At 44.6% G+C, this 24,987-nt stretch overlaps 1 protein-coding gene across 1 annotated transcript in view; it reads left to right on the top strand.

The window, feature by feature from the left end:
* Window positions 1–22,485, top strand: part of grik3 (glutamate ionotropic receptor kainate type subunit 3) — a 579,584-nt gene extending 557,099 nt beyond the window's left edge. The window contains exons 14-16 of the mRNA XM_033045484.1: window positions 15,645–15,870; window positions 17,821–18,071; window positions 21,431–22,485. Coding sequence (XP_032901375.1) covers window positions 15,645–15,870; window positions 17,821–18,071; window positions 21,431–21,625 — 672 coding nt within the window. The 3' untranslated portion in view covers window positions 21,626–22,485. The remainder of the gene's footprint in view (window positions 1–15,644; window positions 15,871–17,820; window positions 18,072–21,430) is intronic.
* The last annotated feature ends 2,502 nt before the right edge of the window (window positions 22,486–24,987 follow it).

The following is a 24,987-nucleotide window of genomic DNA, read 5'->3' as shown; positions in this document are numbered from 1 at the left end:
TGATATTAGAGTCTAAATCAAGATGGTGTCAGTTGGAGAGAAACCTGTGGATCCTGGTGATCACATGCACCAGATAACTTTGTCCTCCCTGCTGGTGGGGATTATTAGCTTGGGGCACGGTGACCCAGCGGTAGAGTTGTTGCCTTACAGCTCCGGAGACCCGGGTTCAATCCTGACTACGGGTGCTGTCTGTGCGGAGTTTGTACCTTCTCCCCGTGACCTGCATGGGTTTTCTCCAGGAGCTCCGGTATCCTCCCACAGTTCAGAGATGTACAGGTTTGTAGGTTAATTGGCTTGGGAAAATTGTCCCTAGTGTGTGTGTGTAGGGATAGCGTAAGTGTGGATGTGGACACGGTGGGCCGAAGGGTCTGTTTCCGCACTGTATCCCTAAACCAATAAAAGCTGAAAAAGAGTAGGTCAGGTAGAAACTGCAGTGTTTTGTTTAGAATGTACACACTATTTAGTTTTGTTGGGGTTCAGTCACAGGGTTCTGTGTGAATAATGCATACGCACATGAAGCAGACGGTGTGACATGAACTCTCACGCAAAGTCTAACTGACAACTCCACTGTGAGACTGACTCACTTTAATGCAGGCCACACGCATTGTGGGTCATCCATGGGGGGGGGGGGGGGCAAGTGAGAGCTTCAGGCATCTCCACCACTTAAAAGAAACGCAATGTGGAATAGACAAAGGTAGCTGACAAGGCATAATAAAGAGAGGCAATCTCTGGTGGACTTCTGATTTAATGAATTCATTCATTCATTCATTGCTACTTTATTGTCACATGTGCCACGTCACAGTGTTTTGCACAGCCCAGGTATGTAAACAGTGACCACATAAAGGGCACAGACCAAGTTACAAATTATCCCATGCCGGGTTCTCCTTTGTTCTCACCAGTCACTATCTGGGTGCACAAACATGGCCTGCCTACAGCAGCATCACTGCTCCACCAACAGCACCACTGTGCCGCCAACTGTGCTCTCTCTGTTACTGGCGGGGGTTTCCTTCAGGGGCACTGGTTTCTTCCCACATCCCAAAGATATGCGGGTTTGCAGGTTCATTGGTCTCGGTATGTTTCCCCCTAGTGTGTAGGGAGTGGATGCGAAAGTGGAATAACATGGAACTACTGTGAACCAGAGGTCAATGGTCGGCATGGAGTCGGTGGGCCAACGGGCCTGCTTACATGCTGTATCTCTAAACAATAAAATAAAATAATTAGTGTGAATGGGTGATCAATGATCAGCGTGGACTTGGTGGGCCAAAGGGGATGTTTCCATGCTGTATCTTTCAATCCAATTTAATCAAGCTTGCTAGATCTTGCCACACCACGCTGGCCATCTGTTATATATTGGCTATTTCCCCTCTACTTTCATTTTAGATGAGGGGCCTCACACCAAAAAGGATGTTTTCAAACCTGGGCTATGGAGCAGCATTGACAAGGTTGGAGGCATTGGTGTAATGCCAAGCTAGGGGTATTGCGGGTGAAGGTGAATAAGTGTCTCATCCTGGCACTGCCACATGATGGGAAAACCACGTTATCTCTGGATTTTCTACCGATAGTTACTCGCGGAAGAAGGTGATCCAAATTTCCCTGTGAACTTGTGCGGCACGGTGGTGCAGCGGTAGAGTTGCTGCCTTACAGCATCAGACACTCAGGTTCAATCCTGACCACGGGTGCTGCTGTCTGTACTGACTTTGTATTTGCTCCCTGTGACCATGAGTGTTTTCTCCGGGTGCTCCGGTTTCCAACCACACTCCAAAGACGTGCATGTTTGAAGGTTTATTGGCTCCGGTAAAAATTGTAATTTGTCCCTAGGGCGTGTAGGATAGTGTTAGTGCACGGGGTGATCGCTGGTTGGTGCAGAGTCAGTGGGCCGAAGGGCCTGTTTCCGTGCTGTATCTCTAAACTAAACTGAAGGTAGAGCAAAGGTGAAGATACAGAGTGCAAAAAAACAGTTCACAGCATTGTAACACATCAGTTCCAAATTGCTTGCCCTTATGAGAAAAATTATTAGGAAAAGCACAAAAACAATTGATGCAGATAATAGAATTGTTGTATATAGCAGTTTGAAGGAGGTTCTAAACTGAAACACTGCTTATCCATGTTCTCCAGAGACTTGTTGAGTTAGTCCAGCACTTTGTGTTTTTTGCTGAAGATTCCAGTATCTAGGTCCTTGTGTGTAGAATTGTTATATTGCAGTGCAGTGTGTTTCAGCAACAATCTCAGTGTCTTTGCTTTGGATCCGATGTCGAATTGGACAAAAGATTCATTCTTCAGTTGCAAAATGTACTGTCGCCACTGAAGCCTAAAGATAAATCCTATAACTACACAGGGCTACAAGCATCAAACTAAAACAAATAGTTGAAGCATCTTATGCTTGGTATCTGTCAGTTTGCCTCTGCATTTACAGATGAGTTTTCAACTTTTTAAAAAAACTGATTTGTTGCAAAGTCACGAATAAAGAAACCAAACTTCACTTTGATTCGTGCAAATTCCGCTATTACCCTCATTATCCGCCTGGTCCAGCAACATGTATTCCCTAAAAATTCCTGATTAAGATATTGGGCGGCACGGTGACGCAGCGGAAGAGTTGCTGTCTTACAGCGCCAGAGACCTGAGTTCGATCCTGACTACGGCTGCTGTCTGTACGGAGTTTGTATGTTCTCCGTGTGGCCTGCATAGATTTTTTCTGGGATCTCTGGTTTCCTCCCACACTCCAAATACGTACAGGTTTGTAGGCTAATCGGCTTCGATAAAATTGTAAATTGTTCCTAGAGTGTGTAGGATAGTGTAAGTGTGCAGGGATCGCTGGTCGGCTTGGACTCGGTGGGCCGAAGGGCTTGTTTCCGCAATGTATCTCTAAACTATACTAAGCTCGGGCTAGATTAACAAGAGTTGTGAGTGTTTAATTGGCATATGTACTGACAATGGAACAATGACATTCTTACATGCGGTCGTGTAAGCGGCCTGTAATCGCAACACACATAGATAATACATAATAATATATAAATAATTCAATAAATTAACAACCACAATACTCATGCATTATTGTACTTTAAGGACAAGGAGCTGAGTATTCTTACCACGGCCATCTCGGCTGTGATTCTATGTGGAGGGAATATGTAACTGAAATATGCAGCTATTTGAAGATTACGAAGAACTGATTTAAATCAAAAACATCAACCACATTGAGGTGCCAGGTTCACATTTTAAACTGAGAAAGCCCATGGTTAATTCACAGCTAGCATCAGTTTTCAGGTCAGAGCTGCTCATAACACAGTGCTAATTGGAAAGCTAGGTTATAGCTGCGATAGCAAGCCATTGACTTGATCCTGACCCACTCCCGTTTCAGTTCTTCAATGTCCCCAGCTCTCCTGCCCTCAAGCCTGGCTCAGAATATATCTCCCTGCCTATTTCTCTTCTCTCTTGGCCCCAAATCTCATTTTATTCCATGAATAAATTTACTGAAAAGTTATTATCCTCGATCGTGATTCTGTAGGAAGGGTGAAGTTAAGAGAGACACCAGCAGAAAGAGACATTGTGGATGTTTAACATCCAATTGAAAAAAAACACTTTCACATTTAGAGTCAAGAGTGTTTAATTATCATATAACAGAACAATGAAATTCTTGCTGGACCGTAAAGACAATACACATAGATAATGTATAATAAATGGTAATTTAATAAATTAATAACACCAACCCTAAATGTTCCTGGACCAGGGGAAGAAATGTGTAGGAAGGAACTGCAGATGCTGGTTTACACCGAAGATAGACACTAAATGCTGCAGTAACTCAGCGGCTCAGGCAGTGGAGAAAAGGAATAAGTGATGTTTTGGGACAGGACCCTTCTTTAGACTAGTGTAAAAAATACATCTCTAGTGCAACTAAAGACAGTCCATAGTTTTTAGTTGAGGTTAGTGTTGTGTAGCGTTCAAGAGCGAGATAGTCATTGGGAAGAAAGTATCCTTCAACCTGATGGTCATAAATTTCAGCATTGAATCAACTACATTATAAAAGACTATTCAATCTTTCGGGTCTGTGCTGTCCTGTCATTCTTTCCCCGAAGACACTTTTTTTTTTTCCTTTTCAAGTATTTAACCAATTTCCTTTGGGAAATTGTTATTGAACTTCCTTCCTTCCTCGTGTCCGGCCATCTTCTATATCACGTGTTTCCAGTGATTGGTGAGGATTCAAGCCTTTTTTTTCATCGGTTGTTGCGACAATAATCGACCAGACCACTGGTTCCCAAAAACGTACGTTTTTATTGAGCAGAATCTTTACATCAGTTCACCCGGCCGTAGACCAGGTAACCCGGCAAAGAGTCGCTACGCCTCTTCTTCAGGCATTACCTTATATACTTTTTTAAACAAAGCTTTCCTTCCCTCTTCTTATCCAATTACATTTCTTCCACATATTCCTTTACAACAGTCATCCATTAGCATGATGTCATCGGTCTTCTTCAAATATGGGGTTGTTTTTCACCCTTTGTTTGAAGTTGGTTATCAGCAAAATTGCTTAAAGTTGATCACTTCCAATTATGAAGTTGTTTGTTTTCCATTCTTTGCTAAAATCAGTTCTCTGTGGTTAGTCATTCTGCATGTCTGCATGTTGTACAAGGGTAGTGGTTCTGCTATAGGCTTTTTGCACATGCAAGCTCAAATCTTAAGGTTAGTCATTTAATAGAATTAGTGACATTGGCTGTCTCACATTTTTCCGTAGCAGGATTTAACACAACTCCTCATTGGCGCAGGCGAGCGCAGCGGCATTTGGTTCGGCCAGGTCATCTTTGGTACATTGTGGAGCTTGGCTACATGTCATGATGTGTTCCATGGTTTGGGATTTGCCACACACACACACATGCATCGGAAGTTGTTATTATCCATTTCTTCTAGAACACCTTGCAGCATCCTTCACCGACCCGCGGGCGGTTCAGTGTTTTCCAGACAGCCCAAGGTTGATCGTGACCGGTAGAGAGACATTCGTCTGGGGTGATGCCTCTCTCCATCCATTGGGTTGTCTGGCTGCCAAGGCTATTCCACTGGTTCTGCCATTCAGTAATCCTGGCATCAGTTGGGGTGGTCTCCAGTACTTCAGTGGTGTCCAGGAACTTGCTTCTGCTTTTATTCCAGCCTGCGCATTTCAGATCATTTCTTGTTTATCTCCATAATATTAGAGTCATAGATAGAGTCACAGTCATACAGTGTGGAAACTGCCCCTTCGACCCAACTAGTCAGGAGTGGTTCCTGAAGATTGGAAACATGTGAATACAAGAAGGGAGCCAAGCAGAAGGGCAGAAACTATAGGCCGGTTAGCCTGACTGGTGGTTGGTAAATTTTAGAGTCAATTATAAAGAATGAGATTACACAGTACTTAGAAGTTCATGATAAAATAGGCTGATGTGAGCATGGTTTTGTGAAGGGAAGATCTTGCCTGCCGAATCTGCTGGAGTTCTTTGAGGAAGTTAATTGCAGGCAGACAGTGGGGAGGCTGTAGATGTTGATTTTCAGAAGGCCTTCGATAACGTGCCGCACATCAGGCTGCTTGGGAGGTTGAGAGCCCATGGCATTGAAGGGAAGATACTAGTATATATAGCAGGTTGGCTGGATGGCAGAAGGCAAAGAGTTGCAATAAAAGGTAGAAAAAAATACTGGAGAAACTCAGCGGGTGAGGCAGCATCTATGGAGCGAAGGAAATTTCATTCGCACCATAGGTGCTGCCTCACCCGCTGAGTTTCTCCAGCATTTTTGTCTACCTTAGATTTTCCAGCATCTGCAGTTCCTTCTTAAACGAGTTGAATAAAAGGCGCTTTTTCAGGTTGGCTGCCAGTGACTAGTGGAGTTCCGCAAGGATCGTTGCTGGGGCTGCTTCTCTTCACGTTGTATATCAATGATTTGGATAAGGGGATTGAAGTCATTGTGGCCAAGTTTGCAGATGCTGCTATGATAGGTGGAGGGGGCAGGCAGTGTAGAGGAAGCAGAGAATCTGCAGAAGGACTTGGTCAGGTTAGGACAATGGGCAGAGAAGTGGCAGATGAAATTCAGTGTGCAAAGTGTGGAGTCATGCATTTTGGTAATAAGGATAAAGATGTTGATTATATTCTAAATGGAGAGAATCCAGAAATTGGAGGTGCAAAGGGACTTGGGAGTGCTGGTTCAGGAATCCCAAAAAGTTAATTTCACAGTCGAATCGGTAGTAAGGAAGGCAAATTCAATGCTAGCATTTATATCAAGAGGACTGGAATACAAAAACAGAGATGTAATGCTGAGGCTCTATAAGGCGCTGGTCAGGCCGCATTTGGAGTACTGTGAGCAAATTTAGGCCCCATATCTAAGGAAGGATGTGCTGGCTCTGGAGAGGGTCCAGAGGAGGTTTACAAGAATGATTCCAGGAATGAGTGGGTTAGTGGAGTCCCGGCCTGCTCAACCTCTCCCTATAGCTCAGATCCTCTAGTCCTAGCAACATCCTTGTATATCTTCTCTGCACCCTTTCCTTCTTAACAACATCTTTCCTATAATATTATGTGAAATGATGCAGATCAAAACAGATTATGTTAAAATTTGTCTCAGTGGCGTAAACAGATGAAAATGCTGATTTATTAAAATGTAACTGTGCCTGGCTACCTTCCTTTCCAACACAGCCACTGAGCAATAAAAATCATGTTAGTTATTGGAGCAGACTCATCGTACAAGTCATTTTGCAATTAAATAGTTCCTGTGGGAATGATGGATTGACATGAAAAATAAATTATTGTTTGTCTCTATCCTTTAATCATGAAAGGCATAAATAGCACTCTCTGTGGGATATCCTCTGACCAATTTATTCTGCTTCAAGATGTCTGTAATTCCACTGTGATTTGGTGCTCATGAATAATCATCAGTCTGGAGAAGGGTTTCGGCCCGAAACGTTGCCTATTTCCTGCACCCGCTGAGTTTCTCCAGCATTTTTGTGTACCTTCGATCTTCCAGCATCTGCAGTTCCTGCTTGAACACCCAATAATCAATAGTTGTTCAGCCCTTAAGTACACGTCACCACAGATTGACTATTAGTGCAACATGATTCCGTTGTTTAAAAGGCATCTACTGTTCTGGAAATAAAGAAAGAATGGTTGAAATATTTTCACCCTTCAATCGTTATCGGATTAAACAGAAGCATGATGATGCAACATCAAATGCAGGCAGAATGATTATGCCATCTGATTACATGTTGGAGCTTGTATTGCTAATTTACTATACATTTGCTGCTGAGTTTCTACACTATCATTTGACAAAGGGAGAGATAGGCAGAGGGAGTACTTTTAAATCCAATTATTCTTCAAAGTTGGGATAAATGGAAGCGTTCAAAAGCAAAATACTGCAGATGACTGGAATCATGGACCAATTAGCCCATAGTTACAGAGTCATGGAATCATAGAGCTATAGTGCAGGGAAACAGGCCCTTTGGCCCAACTTGCCCATGCAGACCAAATTACCCAATCTGCCTACACTCCCTCCAAACCTTTCCTTTCCATGTCATGTACACTCGGTGGATTGTTACCTTGTCGTGGTGGAGAAGCTTGTGTGGTCCTGAGATCCTGAGAGCGATGCCGTCTGGAGCCATGCTGCTGATAGGGCCACCCATGGCGGTAAGGTCGAGGGGGAGGTCTCGGACAAAGAGCAATCCAACCAAGACCTCAATGGTAGAACAGGCGGAGGACGATGGCTGACCTTAGTGGAGCATCACAACAGCTGGGAAGGCGGATGAAGGCTGCAGCAGAAAAGGGTCTCCGGTCGTCTTGGACTCCATGCCTCCGGATCCTGACCTAGATATGTCAAGGACCATGGGGTGGCTGTCTGTGCACCAGTCTCCCCACGTTAAACAAAGTCACACACAGGCATCCTCCATATTGCACCCTGGAGGGGTGAAGGAAAACACCAAATGCAAACCTCCACTGCCTTGTGGCTATTACCTTATTCAGGAAAGTTGAAGACTGGATCCGTCGGAATACGCGGAGGACACCACCATTTGGCGTAGGAAGGTGGACCCAGCAAAGCGTTGTGGAGCGGAATTAGGGCACAATGTCCACGCACAACACTGGTGCCATCTACTGCATCCCGACCTATCGCCAGCCGTCTTGACTATGTCTTGCCACTGGATCCACATAGGCCGGGACGAGAGAGTGAAGCTGACGATTTAAGCAACTCTCCCTCACTTTAATCCAAGTCAAGCACAAGTCATGACTTCAGCACCCGTACCGCCCAACTGGGCGAAGCTAGATCACCATAGGAGCGCGTGCAGCTGAGAAGAAGCGCACCGCAGAAGCTCAGAGGAAACGCGCGAGCAAGGCTCGAGCCACTTCGGCTTCTGCTGCAGCACCCACTCAACCGTGTCCCATATGTGGGCGAGCCTTCCGGGCCCAGATCGGTCTCACCTGTCACATAGAAACATAGAAAATAGGTGCAGGAGTAGGCCATTCGGTCCTTCGAGCCTGCACCGCCATTCAATATGATCATGGCTGCTCATCCAACTCAGTATCCTGTACCTGCCTTCTCTCCATACCCCCTGATCCCTTTAGCCACAAGGGCCACATCTAACTCCCTCTTAAATATAACCAATGAACTGGCCTCAACTACCTCTGTGGCAGAGAGTTCCAGAGATTCACCACTCGCTGTGTGAAAAATGTTTTTCTCATCTCGGTCCTAAAGGATTTCCCCTTTATCCTTAAACTGTGACCCCTTGTCCTGGACTTCCCCAACATCAGGAACAATCTTCCTGCATCTAGCCTGTCCAACCCCTTAAGAATGTTGTAAGTTTCTATAAGATCCCCCCTCAATCTTCTAAATTCTAGCGAGTACAAGCCGAGTCTATCCAGTCTTTCTTCATATGAAAATCCTGACATCCCAGGAATCAGTCTGGTGAACCTTCTCTGCACTCCCTCTATGGCAAGAATGTCTTTCCTCAGATTTGGAGACCAAAACTGTACGCAATACTCCAGGTGTGGTCTCACCAAGACCCTGTACAACTGCAGTAGAACCTCTCTGCTCCTATACTCAAATCCTTTTGCTATGAATGCTAACATACCATTCGCTTTATGTCACCTCCGGTCACCTCCGGACCCACAAACAAAAACACTGAAGTCATGGTCTTCTTCGACTACGAAGGACGAATGACATCAACACACTCGAGTACAACCATTCCACTAAGTGCCTTTTTAAATGTTGTATTTGTTCCATGTCTCTACCACTTAGTCTGGCAGCTTATTCCATGTACGCCCCATCATCAGTGTGAAGTACTGACTGCAACCCAGAACAGTTCATAGTTGTTAGCTGATGTTAGTGCTGTGTCGTGTTCAAGAGCCTGGAAGAAGCTATTCTTGAAACTGATGGTCACAGTTTTCACAATTGAAAGCCGTAAACGATGATTACGGTTACAGTAACGGATTATTAAGCAGATCCCTGTTAAAAATTTCTCCTCTCGCCTTAACCCTTTGCCCTTTAGTTTTAGACTCCCCAATCCTGGGATAGAAACTGTGGCTAGTCGCATTACACGATATGATACGATAAAACTTAATTAATCCCCAGAGGGAAATTGGTCTGTCAACAGTCACAACACACAACAAGATGCACAAAAAATTGAAATTGAAAGTGAAAATAAAAATAAAAAGACGAGCGACCGTTGTCTGGCTGCCATGTGCACCAGAACAAATGAACAAACAAACACAGACTTATCCCCTGGGCAGAGGATTCTCAACTAGAGTGCCCCCTCACCCACTCCCTCGCACACCGGGTCCCCATTGTTCTGCACGGCAGTCCCCCCACAATGGGTCCCCATTGTCTACCCCTCCCCCCTCACGCTCATCGACCATTGATCGCGGGTTGATCACGAGCCCGCTGTCGAGATTCCCGCCGCCACTGGGGCGCGCGTTGCCGTTGAGGCTCACGTTGCCACTGCTCTTTTATTATCTATGCCATTCATGATTTTATGCATCTCCATAAGGTCACTCTTCAGACTCCTATAGCCCAGAGATAAAAGACCCAGTCTATCCAGCCTCTCCTTAAAGCATAAACCCTCCAGACCCAGTAATATCTCTAAATCATTATTGCACCCCTTCATGTTTAACGACATCCATCCTCCAGCAGGACGACCAGAACTCTACACAGTACACCTAATGTGGCCTTACCAATGTCAGAGAATGACGTCCCAACTTCTTAACTATACATGTAGGAAGGAACTGCAGCTGCTGGCTTACACCGAAGATAAACACAAAATGTTGGAATAACTCAGCGGATAGCAGGATTTCCAGAGATGCTGCCTGGTCCACTGAGTTACTCCAGCATTTTCTGTCTATCTTCTGAACTCAATAACCTGACTGCTGAAGGCAAGCATGCCAAACACTTTCTTCCTCATAGTTCAGGCAACATCTGTGGAGAGACAGAGAGAGTTAACATTTCTGGCTGATGATCTTTCTTCAGCTTTCTATCTGTTTCATCAAAAAATTATGATTACAAAAATGTATTGTAATTGAAATATCACTGTGATTTTGAAAAACTATGGTTTGGAAAGATCATTAATAGACACAAAATGCTGGAGTCACTCAGCAGGACAGGCTGCATCTCGGGAGAAAAGGAATGGGTGACGTTTCCTTGTCGAGGCCCTTCTTCAGACAATATGACGTTGACACCCCCATGCTGTAAAATGATGCAGGCTGACAAATTAATCATAGGCTTTCTCAATTTAAAATGGAAACCTGGCACCTCAATGTGTTTCGGAGGGAACTGCAGATGCTGGTGGTTTACACCGAAGGTAGACACAAAATGCTGGAGTCACTCTGCGGGACAAACAGCATCTCTGGTCTCAAGAAGGGTCTCAACCCGAAATATCACCCATTCCATCTATCCAGCGATACTGACTGCCCCACTGAGTTACTCCAGCATTTTGTGCCTACCTCAAAGTGTGTAATACTTTTGAATCTTGATCATATCTTCATAATCTTCAAATTAGCTCCATATTTCAGCAAATGTCTCCACAACACCAATAGTCCATGGTCCCATGGACTGCACTGAAGGCTGAACAACCATCAATTATTAATCAGTGTCAAATCACAAAGGCAACAAATCCATGAACTCAATTGAAATGATTTGATTAATATTTAAGATGAAACACCAACCAAGGGAATGTCCAATTAATGAATGATCACACGTTAAGATTTCCATAGTAACTCTTGAAAATCATACAACAAACGTCAGATGGTGGACAACTGAAACAAAAGCTGAAGATATTAGAAGCATTCAGCTGGTCTGGCAGCATCTGAAGACTCTCTGTCAATTCACTGGATGTTTTCAGGAGAGGGCTAGTTTTAGCTCATAGGGCTAAAGGAATCAAGGAATATGGGAAGAAGGCAGGAATGGGGTACTGATTTTAGATGATCAGCCATGATCATATTGAATGACGGTGCTGGCTCGAAGGGCCGAAAGGCCTACACCTGCACATATTTTTCTATGTTTCCGTGTTCCTAAAACAGGGCAAGAGAGAAAAAATATTAATTTTCAATCACAGAGAATCCATATCAATCAATGATTTGGATCAGAACGCACAAGGCATGATTAGAAAGTTTTCAGATGACTCTAAAGGGGCTGGCATTGTATGTAGTGAGGATGGTTATCACAAATTTCAGCAGGATCTTGATCGGTTTAGCAGGTGGACTGAGGGATTGTTGATGGAAGTTAATACAGAGAAATGAGAGGTGTTGCATTTTGGTTTTCCTTTCAAGGGAAGGATGTACATGGCGACTGGGAATGTTGTTGAGCAGAGGGATCTAGAAGTGGCAGCACATAGTTTCTTGACAGTGGCATCACAGGTAGATAGGGTGGTCAAAAAGGCTTTTGGCACATTGGCCTTCATCAGTATTGAGTATAGAAGTTGGGAAATCATGTTACAGTTTCATAAGACATTACTGGGGCTATATTTAGAGTATTGTGTTCAGTGTTGGTCACCATGATAACATAGAACTAAAGTGAATGGCTGTTTGATGGTCTGCATGGTCTCTGTGGGCCTGTTCCCATGCTGTATCTTTCAGCTAAACCAGCTCAATCTTAGAACTAACAAAAAAAGTATCCTGTCAACATCTATCATTAATTAGATCACAATGCTGGGGTAACTCTGTGGCCAGGAAGCATCTCTGGAAGAAATGGATAGGTGGAGTTTTGAGGTGGGACCCTTCAAAATATTGCCTATCCATGCCCCCCCGAGATACAGCCTGACCCACTGAGTTAATCCAGGACTTTGTGTTCTACGGAAGATTCCAACATATCTGGTTTCTTGTGTCTCTATCTTTCGTTGCTGGGAGTGTTGTCTAGCTAGGAAGGGTGCAGAGAAGATTTATGAGGATGTTGCCAGGACTCAAGGGCCTGAGCTATAGGGCGAGGTTGAGCACGCTAGGACTTACAGAGTTGTACAAAATCATGAGAGGGATAGATTGGATAAATGCGCGGTGTATTTTGCCCTTTTGCAGATTAGGGGAATCAATAATCAGAGAACAGAGGTTTAAGGTGAGGGGAGAATGATCTAATAACATTGATCTCTTCTACTTTTCCTTGAACTTTGTCCGCTTTAAGGTCTTTTTTTCACACTTTACCCTTGCATATCTCTGTGTCTCTCTCTCCCCTAACTCTCATTCTGAAGAAGGGTCTCGACCTGAAATATCACCCATTCCTTCTACCCCGAGATGCTGCCTGAAATGTTGAGTTACTCCAGATTTTTGTGTCTATCTTCAACTCAGCGGGACAGGCAGCCTCTCTGGAGAGAAGGAATGAGTGACTTTTCGGGTGGAAAGAAGGTTCTCAACCCGAAACGCCACCCATTCCTTCTCTCCAGAGATGCTGCCTGTCCCGCTGAGTTACGCCAGCATTTTCTGTGCATCATTCAATCAATCTTGCCCCTCATCATACCTGTTACGGCAATAGTTAATGACTCGGGCTTCTACACTATCGAAGCGGGCTTTGTTCTCTGATCTGACTAATAGAGGTCACCAGATCACTGGGTGGTTAAAGATTCTGAAATGAGTTTTGTGGTTCTCCGCAGATTCTCCAGTGAATATCTATGATTTGTCTTCATAAAAATGCTCAGGTTGTTAGCTATTTTAAAAAATCTGTAAATCCATTTGCTTGCTGGCCTTGGGGGATGTGTAAGCATTGGCAGATACGTGTTGTTGGTTGCGGCTTTTTGCCATGTTCCGGGTGGGAATTGAGCAAGGGGTCCTTCTGTGCTGCGCCTAATGTGATACATTCCTACTACACAGACTCATTATAAAACCTACGGAGAAAGCCATGCAGACAAGTGGCAAAAGAGTTTTTATTTTCTAGGATCGTTGATTGAGTAACAAGCAATGCATTTTATATGTGTGATGTGACGGACGAGATTTTCTCCTTCTGTATGGTAATTGATTGAAGTTCTCCGAAGTGGAGGCAGATCACTTACAGTCTCGGTGGTGCTTTTGACCCTGAGAGAAGCTTTCAAATTTCATCTCCGTTCTGTCAAAAGAAAGGGCGACCTACTTCCATCTCCACCGATGGCTCTGACTCTCCGTCAGTGCATCTGCTGCTGGATCCTCATCAGCACCAAATTGCTTCTTCTAACCCTGGTATACCTTGCAGAGCGGCTGCCTCACAGCGCCAGAGAACCGGGTGCGATCCTGACCACGGGTGCTGGTCCGTGTGGAGTTTGCACGATCTCCCTGTGACCACGTGGGTTTCCTCCGGATGCCTCCAGTTTCCTCCCACACTCCAAAGTGGCGCGGCTTTCTCAGTTAGCTGACTGGGGTAAAATTTGCCCCGAATGTGGAAGGAGTGGATACGTAAATGGGATAACATAGAACTAGTGTGAACGGCTGATCGATGGTCAGCATGGAGTATGGTGGGCCGAAGGGCCTGTTTCCATACTGTAACTTTCAATCAATCAGTCTAATGTTATCTGACCCATCGCTTTAGACTTTATAGATGCAACGTGGAAACAGGCCCTTCGGCCGAACAGAAATCCCCCCATACACTAGCACTATCCAACACACTAGGGACAATTTCCAATTTACAGAAGCCAATTAACCTACAAACCTACACATCTGTGGAATGTGGGAGGAAACCGAAGCACCCGGAGAAAACCCACACTGTCACAGGGATAACGTGCAAACTTCAGGATACATATTGGGTGCTTATCCAAATCTCTGCTTGCCTCATTTAGTTTGCCATTCATCTCTCCCATTCATCCAACACCTGATTATTATCTGAAAACATCCCAATTTTTAAAAAATGTTCATTTTTAATTTTAAATATCTCTCTATCTTTAACCACCCTGCACAACCTCAGGGCACTCTACTCTTCCATTTCTGGTATTCTGAAATTCTTGAGACTTGATAATAACACAGCGAGTGCAAAGAAGTAGAAAAAAAAGAAACAAAGTGGACAAAAATAACACCAATAAAGTGAGAAAAAGGATAGGTATCATTTCGGGTCGGGACCCTTCTTCAGACCAGTCTTGATCTGAAATGTGACCCATCCTTGTTCTCCAGAGATGCTGCCTGACTCGCTGAGATACTCAAGCATTTTGTGCCTACCCATGGTATAAACCAGCATTGGCAGTTCCTTTCTACACATCAACATACTTTGATAGTTAGATTGATTTAAATATGGAAACAGGCCTTTCGTCTCACCGAGTTTACACAGACCTTTGATCACCCATTGACACTAGTTATCCCACTTCTGCTTTTACTCCCTGCACATTATTGGCAATTTACCGAGGCCGATTATTTACAAATCTGCCTGTCTTTGGGATGTGGGAGGAAACCGGAGCACCCGGAGTAAACCAACAGGGCGAGTATGCAAACGCCACACACATAGCACAGGTGGAACCTGGGTCTCGAGCATTGTGAGGCAGCAGTTCTACAAGCTGCATCAGATCTGAATGACGTCCAGAGCCTGGGGAATGATAGGGCCAACTTTCAGTAAATGGAGACACAAGGCACTGCAGTTGCCAGAAACTTGAGCGAAACGCAAAGTGCAAGAGTAAGTCAGTAGCTCAGGCAGCATCTGCGGAAGGAATGGGCCACATTGCCTCCACAGAAGCTGCCTGACCAGTGAGGTTCTTCCAGCACTTTGTGTTGTGCTTTAGTAAATGGAGCACAGCATCTAATCCTGAATCCTGTGGAACCATTTCCTACATTTATGTAGCACCATTCTGATGCCCAGAGCTGAACCCACGCCTGTACGTCCTGCAGAACTACAAGAACTACAAGATTAAATAATTCAGTATAAAACGCTAACAAAATTGGAGTGGCACAATGGAGCAGTAGAGTAACTACCTTACAGTGCCTGAGACCCTGGTTCAATCTTGACTCCGGGTGCAGTCTGTAAGGAGTTTGTACATTCTCCCCGTGACCTACGTGGGTTTTCTCCAGGAGCTCCGGTTTCCTCCCACACTCCAAAGACGTACAGGCTAATTACCTTGGTAAAATAGTAAATGTTCCCTAGTGTGCGTCGGATAGTGCTAGTGTGCGTCGGATAGTGCTAGTGTGCGGTCGGCCCAGACTTGGTGGGCTGAAGGGCCTAGTTCCGTGCTGTATCGCTAAACCAAATCCCTATACTAAACTAAACTAATTTTGTTCTCTTTGCAACAGAGATCTAAGATTTCCACTTTCGATAAGATGTGGGCTTTCATGAGCAGTCGGCAGCAAACGACCCTCGTTAAGTCCAATGAGGAGGGAATCCAGCGAGTTCTCGCCGCCAATTATGCTTTTCTAATGGAATCCACCACCATCGAATATGTCACGCAGAGGAACTGCAACCTGACCCAGATTGGAGGGCACATTGACTCGAAAGGCTACGGTATCGGAACTCCCCTTGGTATGCAACAATCAGCTCTTCACAATATATTATTATTTCAGCAGCTTTTAGTGCAAAGTTAAGCAGAATTTATCTGTCATCCAGCTGATTTTAAAATCCATTTCATGCTATTTGTTTTTATTTATTGAAAGCTTTTTTAATTAAAGTTCAGGTAAATAATGTTTCCTGACAGATACAATTTGAGTTAACATAATTAACAGGTTTGCCAAGCAGATTATTATGAATCAATGCATCTCTGTTTTGAGAGTTTCTTTGAGCTGCTGGTGTAAAGTGATTGTCCAAATTTGGTTCAGGAACATGCCACAAGGACATAACTTCATAAGTTACACTATTGGAGCAGAATTAGGCCATTCAGCCCATCAAGTGTAGTGTTAGTGTGCGGGGATCGCTGGTCGACGTGGACTAGGTGGGCTGAAGGACCTGTTTCCGCACTGTACCTCTAAATTAAAGTGTACTCCGTCATTCAATCATGGCTGATCTATCTTTCCTTCTCAATCCCGCTCTCCTGTCGTCTTCCCATAACTTTCTAATACCATTCTGTCCATTTTCACCTTAAAAATCCAGCTGTCTGTGGCCATGAATTCCACAGATTCTCCACCCTCTGACTAAAGAAATTCCACCTCATCTCTCCCACTTCTCTCAGTGGTATAATAACAGCTCATGTAAACCCAACTTAAATGGCTCCCAAGTGATTAGCTGTCGACAAACTGACAAACTTTATATGCAACCACTTCAGTTTGGGCTGTCAGCCAGATGTCCCATCAAATCATCATTTATTTAATGTATAAAACCGAAAGGGATAGAGAGCTGGTACAAGCCCACACTGTGCTCTGGGAGGCAACCAAGGGAGCAAATGACAGGTGAAGAGAGGAATGTGGAGGCACTGGAGACAAACAACAACCTGGGCCGACCTGATCTCCCGGATTCCAAACACTTTAACTCCCCCTCCCAGAGCAGCTTATGATCCAGCGGTATTAATATTGATTTCTCTAACACAAATAACCCTTGCATCCATCTCTCTCCGTTGATCCAACACCCTAGTCAAAGTACTAGTTTCACTGTCATCCTGTTGAGTTTCATTGTCTGTATAACTCGTTATCCCCTAGCCCACAGCCAACAATGGACCATTGTGGGCTTCATCTTTCCTTGATGGTCGTAAGATGATCTTTGCATATCTTTCATACATTTGCTCTATATCTCTCTATATCACCGTCTACACCTCTCGTTTCCCTTTCCCCTGACTGTTAGTCTGAAGAAGTCTTGACCCCGAAACGTCACCTATTCCTTTTCTACAGAGATGTCGCCTGACCCGCTGAGTTACTGCAGCTTTTTGTGTCTTTCTTCACCCTGGGACAGCATGGACTTTAAAAATTGGTGCCAAATTAGATTATCCTGAGTACACTTGCTAATCGGGGTATTGGTATTACTCTACTGGACTGTTTGTAAGGCACATAATTTATCTGTGTTAACATTTAACATATTAGCATTAGGGTTGCATGGTGGTGCAGTGGTAGAGTTGTTGCCTTACAGTGCCAGAGACCCGATACTGACTACGCCTTCTGCCTGTACAGAGTTTGTCCATTCTCCCTGTGACTGTACGGGTTTGCTCCAGTTTCCTCCCACACTCCAAATGCATACAACTTTGTAGGTTAATTGGCTTGGAATAAAAAAATGTGGATTATCCCTGGTGTGTGTAGGATAGTGTTAATGTGCAGGGATCGCTGGTTGATGCGGACTGAGTGGGCCGAAGGGCCTGTTTCCATGCTGTATCTCTAAAACAAATAAGTGACAGCATAATGTGACATATTGACTATTGAAGGTGGTATCAATGTGAATGGTATAACCACGCTACATTTACATAATTGAAGATCAACCACAAGGGTGTCACGTAACATTGTTTTTAGTTTATCTTGTCATTATCCACGTACTTTCTCTTTCTTCCCACTGCAGGTTCGCCGTATAAAGAAAAGATAACGATCGCAGTGCTGCAGCTTCAGGAGGATGGCAAGTTGCACATGATAAAAGAGAAGTGGTGGCGAGGCAGTGGGTGCCCTGAGGAAGAGAACAAGGAGGCCAGTGCCCTGGGGATTCAGAACATCGGAGGCATCTTCATTGTGCTGGCAGCAGGCCTGGTGCTGTCTGTGTTTGTGGCGATAGGGGAGTTCATTTACAAACTACGCAAAACCGCAGAACGTGAACAGGTAAAGAAAAGTAAAAATTAATAGGCCTCACCTATTTACAACAATGGGCGGTGGATGGATTTTTATTCCCCGTAATCGATTTACGGGCGTCACGGTGGCGCAGCGGTAGAGTTTCCACCACACAGCGCCAGGGCCCCAGGTTCGATCCCGACTACGGGTGCTGTCTGTACCGGGTTTGCACGTTCTCCCCGTGACCCGCGTGGGTTTTCCCCGGGCGCTCCGGGTTCCTCCCAAAGGCGTACAGGTTTGGAGGTTAATTTGTGTGGTATAATTGTAAATTGTCCCTAGTGTGTGTAGAATAGTGTTAATATGCGGGGATCGCTGGTCAGCGTAGACTCGGTGGGCCGAAGAGTCTGTTTCCACACTGTATCTCTAAACTAAACTAAATGGGTTTCCCTGGAAACAGGAACGTTTTGAAGTTATGTTTTCTTTGTGCCTTATCTTCAGCTTGCCCTTGGCAACATAACTGATTTATTAACTCCGCAGGCTGGTATCTGGAATTCTCAGCCTTAGTTAAGTTTGAAAGGAAGAGTAGTGTAGACGTAGCTGAGATCTGGCCAGACAGACACAAATTGCATAACCGTGCTTCTGTGCGGCAGCGTTCCCCATTGAGGTTTCCACGAGACTTCAGTCTGTTTGAATAATGAATGAAGGTGGGCATTAGCTATAAACCAACAGCAGAAACGTACCCCATTCAAAGATAGACACAAGATGCTGGAGTAAGTCAATGGGTCAGACAGCATCTCTGGAGAAAAGCAATAGGTGATTGTTCGGGTCGAGACGTCACCTATGCCTTTTCTCCAGAGATACTGTCTGCCCCGCTGAGTTACTCCAGGTTTTTGTGTCTTATCTTCGGTTTAAACCAGCATCTGCAGTTCCATCCTACACACAAGCGCCATATACAATCTACGTTGATGTAGGGTGGCACGGTGACAAGGCTGGTAGAGATGCTGCCTCAAAACACCAGTCAGCCATGTTTGATCGTGACCTCGAGTGCTGTCTGTGTGGAGTTTGCACCTCCTCCCTGAGACTGTGTGGGTTTCCTCCGGGTGCCCTGGTTTCCTCCCACATCCAAAAGACCTGGCGGTTTGAAGGGAGTAGATGAGAAAGTTGGATAGCAGAACTAGAGTGAAGAATGATTGGTGGTCTCGACTTGGCGGGGGGGGCAGAAGGGCTTGTTTCCAAGCTGATTCTTTCAATCCCACATTTTGAAAAGGGTGCGGAAGCTGGAAATCTGAAGACAGAAAGCCATGAAAACTCTTGGCAGGTCAGGCAGGAAGAGTGGAGCAAGAGACAGAGTTAACATTACTGTTTGGAGCTGCTTCATCACAGCAGTCTTTGACCTGAAACATTAGCTCTGCTTCTCTTCCTACATAGGGTCATCAGGTCATAAATGATAGGAGCAGAATTAGGCCATTCGGCCCATCACGTCCACTCTGCAATTCAATCATGGCTGATCTATCTCTCCCTCCTAACCCCATTCTCCTGCCTTCTCCCCATAACCCCATAAGATTAGGATGAGGGCATGCTCAGATATGTGCAATGTCTTGTGCTAAATAGTACAATTTACTAGCACTTGTACTAAATAGTCTGCCCATTAAGTCTGAAGAAGGATCTCGACCTGAAACGTCACCCATTCCTTCTCTCCAGAGATGCTGCCTGTCCTGCTGAGTTACTCCAGCTTTTTGTGTCTATGTTCTGTTTAAACCAGCATCTGCAGTTAGACAATAGACAATAGGTGCAGGAGTAGGTCATTCAGCCCTTTGTAACAGCAGGAGTAGCCCATTCGGCCCTTTGAGCCAGTTCCTTCTTCCACATTTAGTCTACCCTATACTCTGGATGAAATGCCAGAACATGAAGGAAATTCGGATCTATCCTTCAAAAGAAATCCAATAATTTGGCTGATTTGTTATCAAACCTTTGTAGCCAGCACGTCAGCATTCAGATAGATAATGGTACTTGAATGATGTTTGGAGAAATATTGGAAAAGGCGTTCTTATAGAAACTTACCAAATTCTTAAGGGGTTGGATAGGCTAGATGAAGGAAGATTGTTCCCGATGGCGGGGAAGTCCAGAACAAGGGGTCACAGTTTAAGGATAAGGGGGAAATATTTTAGGACCGAGATGAGAAAAACATTTTTCACACAGAGAGTGGTGAATCTCTGGAATTCTCTGCCACAGAAGGTAGTTGAGGCCAGTTCATTGGCTATATTTAAGAGGGAGTTAGATGTGGCCCTTGTGGCTAAAGGTATCAGGGGGTATGGAGAGAAGGCAGGAACAGGATACTGAGTTGGATGATCAGCCATGATCATATTGAATGGCGGTGCAGGCTCGAAGGGCCGAATGGCCTACTCCTGCACCTATTTTCTATGTTTCTATGTAAGGGTTGTTAAGATAGTTAGCTTCTGTAATCTGCCTCTGTGTGTGGTAGGCTGGTAGGATCAAAGAGGGGTTGCAGGAAATGTGAGAAGAGTAAAATGAGTGCTGTCTGTGTGGAGTTTGCAGGAGCACTTAGCGACCATATCAATTTCCCTCAGTTACTCCAGAAGATGCGGGCCTGAGAGTCATAGACTTATACACTTACACAGTCCTTCAGCCCAACTGATCAATGCCAACCATGTTGTCCCATCTAAGCTCATCCCATTTATCTGTGTTGGACCCATATCCCTTTAAATATTTCCTATCTTTCCATGTAACTGTCCAACTGTCTTCTATGTGACCATTTAGATGGTGCATTTCACATTGTGTGTCCCATAGATTTTATTCAGTAATTTCTTTATGCACTGTCTAAATGGAGAAGAATTCCAGATGAGCAAAGTACAGCAGGTATTTGTTCCGGTGAATCGTGAAATATTAGCAGAGATGTGAAGCAAGTGGTTGGGAAGGCATATGGTTTATTAGTCTTTATTGCAAAACAATTGATACTTAGAAAGAGGGGAACATTTTTACAATCAGTAAACGCAGGGCAGCACGGTGGCGCAGCGGTGGAGTTGCTGCCTTACTGCGCCAGAGACTCGGGTTCAATCCTGGCCACTGGTGCTGTCTGTACGGAATTTGTACATTCTCCGTGTGACCGCGTGGATTTTCTCCGGGTGCTCCGGTTTCCTCCCACACTCCAAACATGTACTGACCGGTTTGTAGGTTGATTGCAGTTTGTAGGTTAAGTATGTAGGATAGTGATAGTGTTCAGGGATGATTGCTGGTCAGCGCAGACTCATTGGGTAAGCATGCAAATGTCTTAAATGATCTGTGCACAGAGATCCATTTGCTCAAAATGGCTCTGCCTTATTCTGGTGGGAAAGATATTACAAGATGCGATAAAACTGGTATCACCAATGATGTGACCGTTATCTTTGCAGAGATCCTTGTGCAGCACCATGGTACAGGAGCTCCAGCTGTCTATGACGTGCCAGCGGAGGGTGAAACACAAACCTCAGGCACCGGTCATGGTAAAGACCGAGGCAGTGATCAACATGCACACATTCAACGACCGACGGCTGCCAGGCAAGGACAGTCTGGGCTGCAACACTGGGCTGTCTCCAGTGTTCCCCTAAGGAGGCGTGCGTGCGAGACCTGTGTGCCGGGAGCAGTATCGGCGCGCTCTGGCACCGGATGAGGAGAACGGCTGAGGAGCTTGGTTTCAGAGACAGGGCCTGTCGGACATTGACGGCGTGTGTTTGGAAAATGGCGACAAACCACAGAGCATGGACAATGCGATATGCAATGCATGGATAAACAAAAAAAACAAAAAAATAACATCACAAGGCTGCAGGTAGTGTTTCTGAAACTTGAAGCAGGGACGTAAAAATGCAAAGAGTAAACGCGTGGGGAAATTCATTACTGACCCATCGGAAGAAATGGAACCAGGGATTGCAACAATGCAATTAAACCTTGGTGGAACCTCCAGCATGGCAATAAGAGTTTGGTGTTGGTATTGACTCCGACAAGAGGCATCTGTGGATATTGATTTCAGATACGCTGCTCACAATCTGCTCATTCAAGGGTGCAATTGACCATTTTACACAGCATGGGAAGTTGCTGTCATGCCTTGGCAGCTGTTTCTCCCTTATCTGTTACCTCAGTGCTGTGTGTGCTTCCGTCTTTGCTGTCGAGCGAGAATTAATAGACAGAGCTGGAGGTGAACACTGCCTCCAGAGAAACTGAGAACGGGGGGAGGGAGGGGGAAACAAACATCTAAACGGAATGGACTAAACAGATATCACAACGACAAGCAGCGTATAAAAAAATGTAGTTGTTTTCATATTTTGTGTCCAGTTTTTTATCTAATTGTTTAATTTGTGCTTGATTAACAGAAAGAACACGTAGATGTCTTTTTATCAAATGAAAGGTTCGGGAGGGATTTACAGTGTGAACAAAACTTTGATTCAGTAAAAGTTACCAAAGAACTATCTGCTTACTGGAGGTAGTCCGTGGCGCATCTGTTGATTTTATTTTAAATAGCCTTCAGGTTTGTTTCTGAAATCTGTACTCTGAAGTTTCTGATCACTGAGCCACAGACTGCTTCTGGTCTTTTGCAGGCATCGATATCTGTAAGCATCCCAATAGTTGGTTGGTTGGAGATTGATCCATGCAAAGCATATGTCCTTAGACTAGAGGTGGTAGACTTGCAACAAATGACCGATTCTCCTGCCCGATGCCACGTTGAGCAATTGCAAGGATATCTGCTGTAATTTGGTACGGGCTCTCTGAGGCCCAGATTTAGTTTAATTTAGAAATACAGTGTGGAAACAGGCCCTTCGGCCCACCGAGTCCTCGCTGACCAACGATCCCCACACACTTACACTATCCTACACACACTAGGGACAATTTACATTTATACAAAGCCAATTAACCAGCAAACCTATACGTCTTTGGAGTGTGGGAGGAATCCGGAGCACCCGGGGAAAACCCACGCAGTCACAGGTAGAACATGGAAAAACCCCGTACAGACAGCACCCGGAGGCAGGATTGAACATAGGTCTCTGGCGCAGTAAGGCAGCAACTCTACTGCTGCATTACTGTACCGCCCATAACATCCTCACGTATACATCCAGCCCACTACAGCTTCATAAGTTCATCAGTTCATAAGTTATAGGAGCAGAATTAGGCCATTTGGCCCATCAAGTCTAGTCCATCATACAATCATGACTGATCTATCTTTCCCTCTCAATCCCATTATCCTACCTTCGCCCCATAACCCCTGACATCTGTACTAATCAAGAATTTGTCAATCTCCACCTTCCATTCACTTGGCCTCCACAGCCGTCTGTGGCAATGAACTCCGCCACCCTCTGACTAAAGAAAATTCCACCTCTTCTCCTTTATTATGAGGCTGCAGCCTCTATTCCTGGACCCTCCCACTAGTGAAAATATTCTCTCCACATCCACTCTATCCAGGCCTTTCACTTTCAATGAGGTCCACCCTCTGACTAAAGCTGAGCAAATATCTATTTAAAAGATGCAGTTTTCTCTTTCTTTTTATTCGTAATTATTTATTCTCAATGTAGAAATAAAGAACTGCAGATGCTCTTTGATACCAAAGATAGACACAAAATGCTGGAGCAACTCAGTGGGTCAGGCAGCATCTCTGGAGAAATGGATGGGTGAAGTTTTGGATCGGGACTTCTTATTCAAACTGAAGGATTGTCAGGAAGTATTAAAATAAAATCGTAAGACTTAAAATCGAGTTTTAAATACAATAATATTCCACAATATTAAAAAAAGGGAAGAATTCAGCCTGAAGAAGGGTCCAGCCTGAAATGTCACCCATCCTTTTTCTCCAGAGATGTTGCCTGACCCACTGAGTTACTCCGGCACTTTGTGTCTATCTTTGGTATGAAATCTTTCATATTTATTCTTGCTTACGCTGTAACACCCCTCATGGTTGGTATTGTAAAGGTGGTCATTTGTAAATCATGCCACACTTTGAACTAAATATTTTAGTTTAGTTTAGAGATACAATGCGGGTCCACCGAGTCCATGTCGACCAGCGATCCCCGTATGCTTACACGATCCTGCACAATTTACAATTTCACCGAGACAATTAACCTACAAACCTGTACATCTTTGGAATGTGGGAGGAAACCGGAGCTCCTGGAGAAAACCAATACAGGTCACAGGGAGAACGTACAAACTCTGTACAGACAGCACCCATAATCAGGAACTAACCCAGGTGTCTGGTGCTGTAAGGAAGCAACTCTACCGCTGCTCCACCTTGCCAGCCATAATCCCACATCTCACCCACCTCATATTAACATCCAGACCACAACAACTTCATAAATTCATATGCTCATAAGTTATAGGAGCAGAATTAGGCCAATCTGTTCGTCAAGAATCTGAAGAATCTACTCTGCCATTCAATCTACCCCCATCAGAAACACACACACACGGAGTGCACAAACATAGCTGGTCGCTTCCTTCTTCTTTGAAGCAATGTGAGTAAGAGTGAGGCAGACAAACTGAGGTAGAATTTTGAAATAAGACGCCTCCCTAAAAAGCTTTCGATTTGAGACAAGTTGAGTTAGTTGCCATGAGAGTGGATGTTATCATTAAAATTTTAATCACCTTGACCCCTGTTCTGATTCATTATTAATGACATTTGTCCTTCAAAATCTAACACACTTATACAAATTGAGTCTATTTTTTAAGTTTTATTTTAATGCTTGCTGACAGTTCTTTGGCATTTGCTATCCTGTGTCGCATATTGTAAAACTAATAGAGTATGAAGACTGAGGACTTAAGTCTGAGGAAGGGTCCCGGCCCAAAACGCCACCTATCCATGTTCGAAGGTAGACACAAAATGCTGGAGTAACTCCGTTGGACAGGCAGACATGTCAAGACCCTTCTTCAGTCTGAAAACCATGAAAAACTCAAAACATCACCCATTCCTTCTCTCCAGAGATGCTGTGTCTATCTC

Source organism: Amblyraja radiata, chromosome 27, assembly GCF_010909765.2.
Source record: "Amblyraja radiata isolate CabotCenter1 chromosome 27, sAmbRad1.1.pri, whole genome shotgun sequence".
In the NCBI taxonomy this organism is placed as follows: domain Eukaryota; kingdom Metazoa; phylum Chordata; class Chondrichthyes; order Rajiformes; family Rajidae; genus Amblyraja; species Amblyraja radiata.
This window is presented reverse-complemented; position numbering and strand designations above follow the sequence as displayed.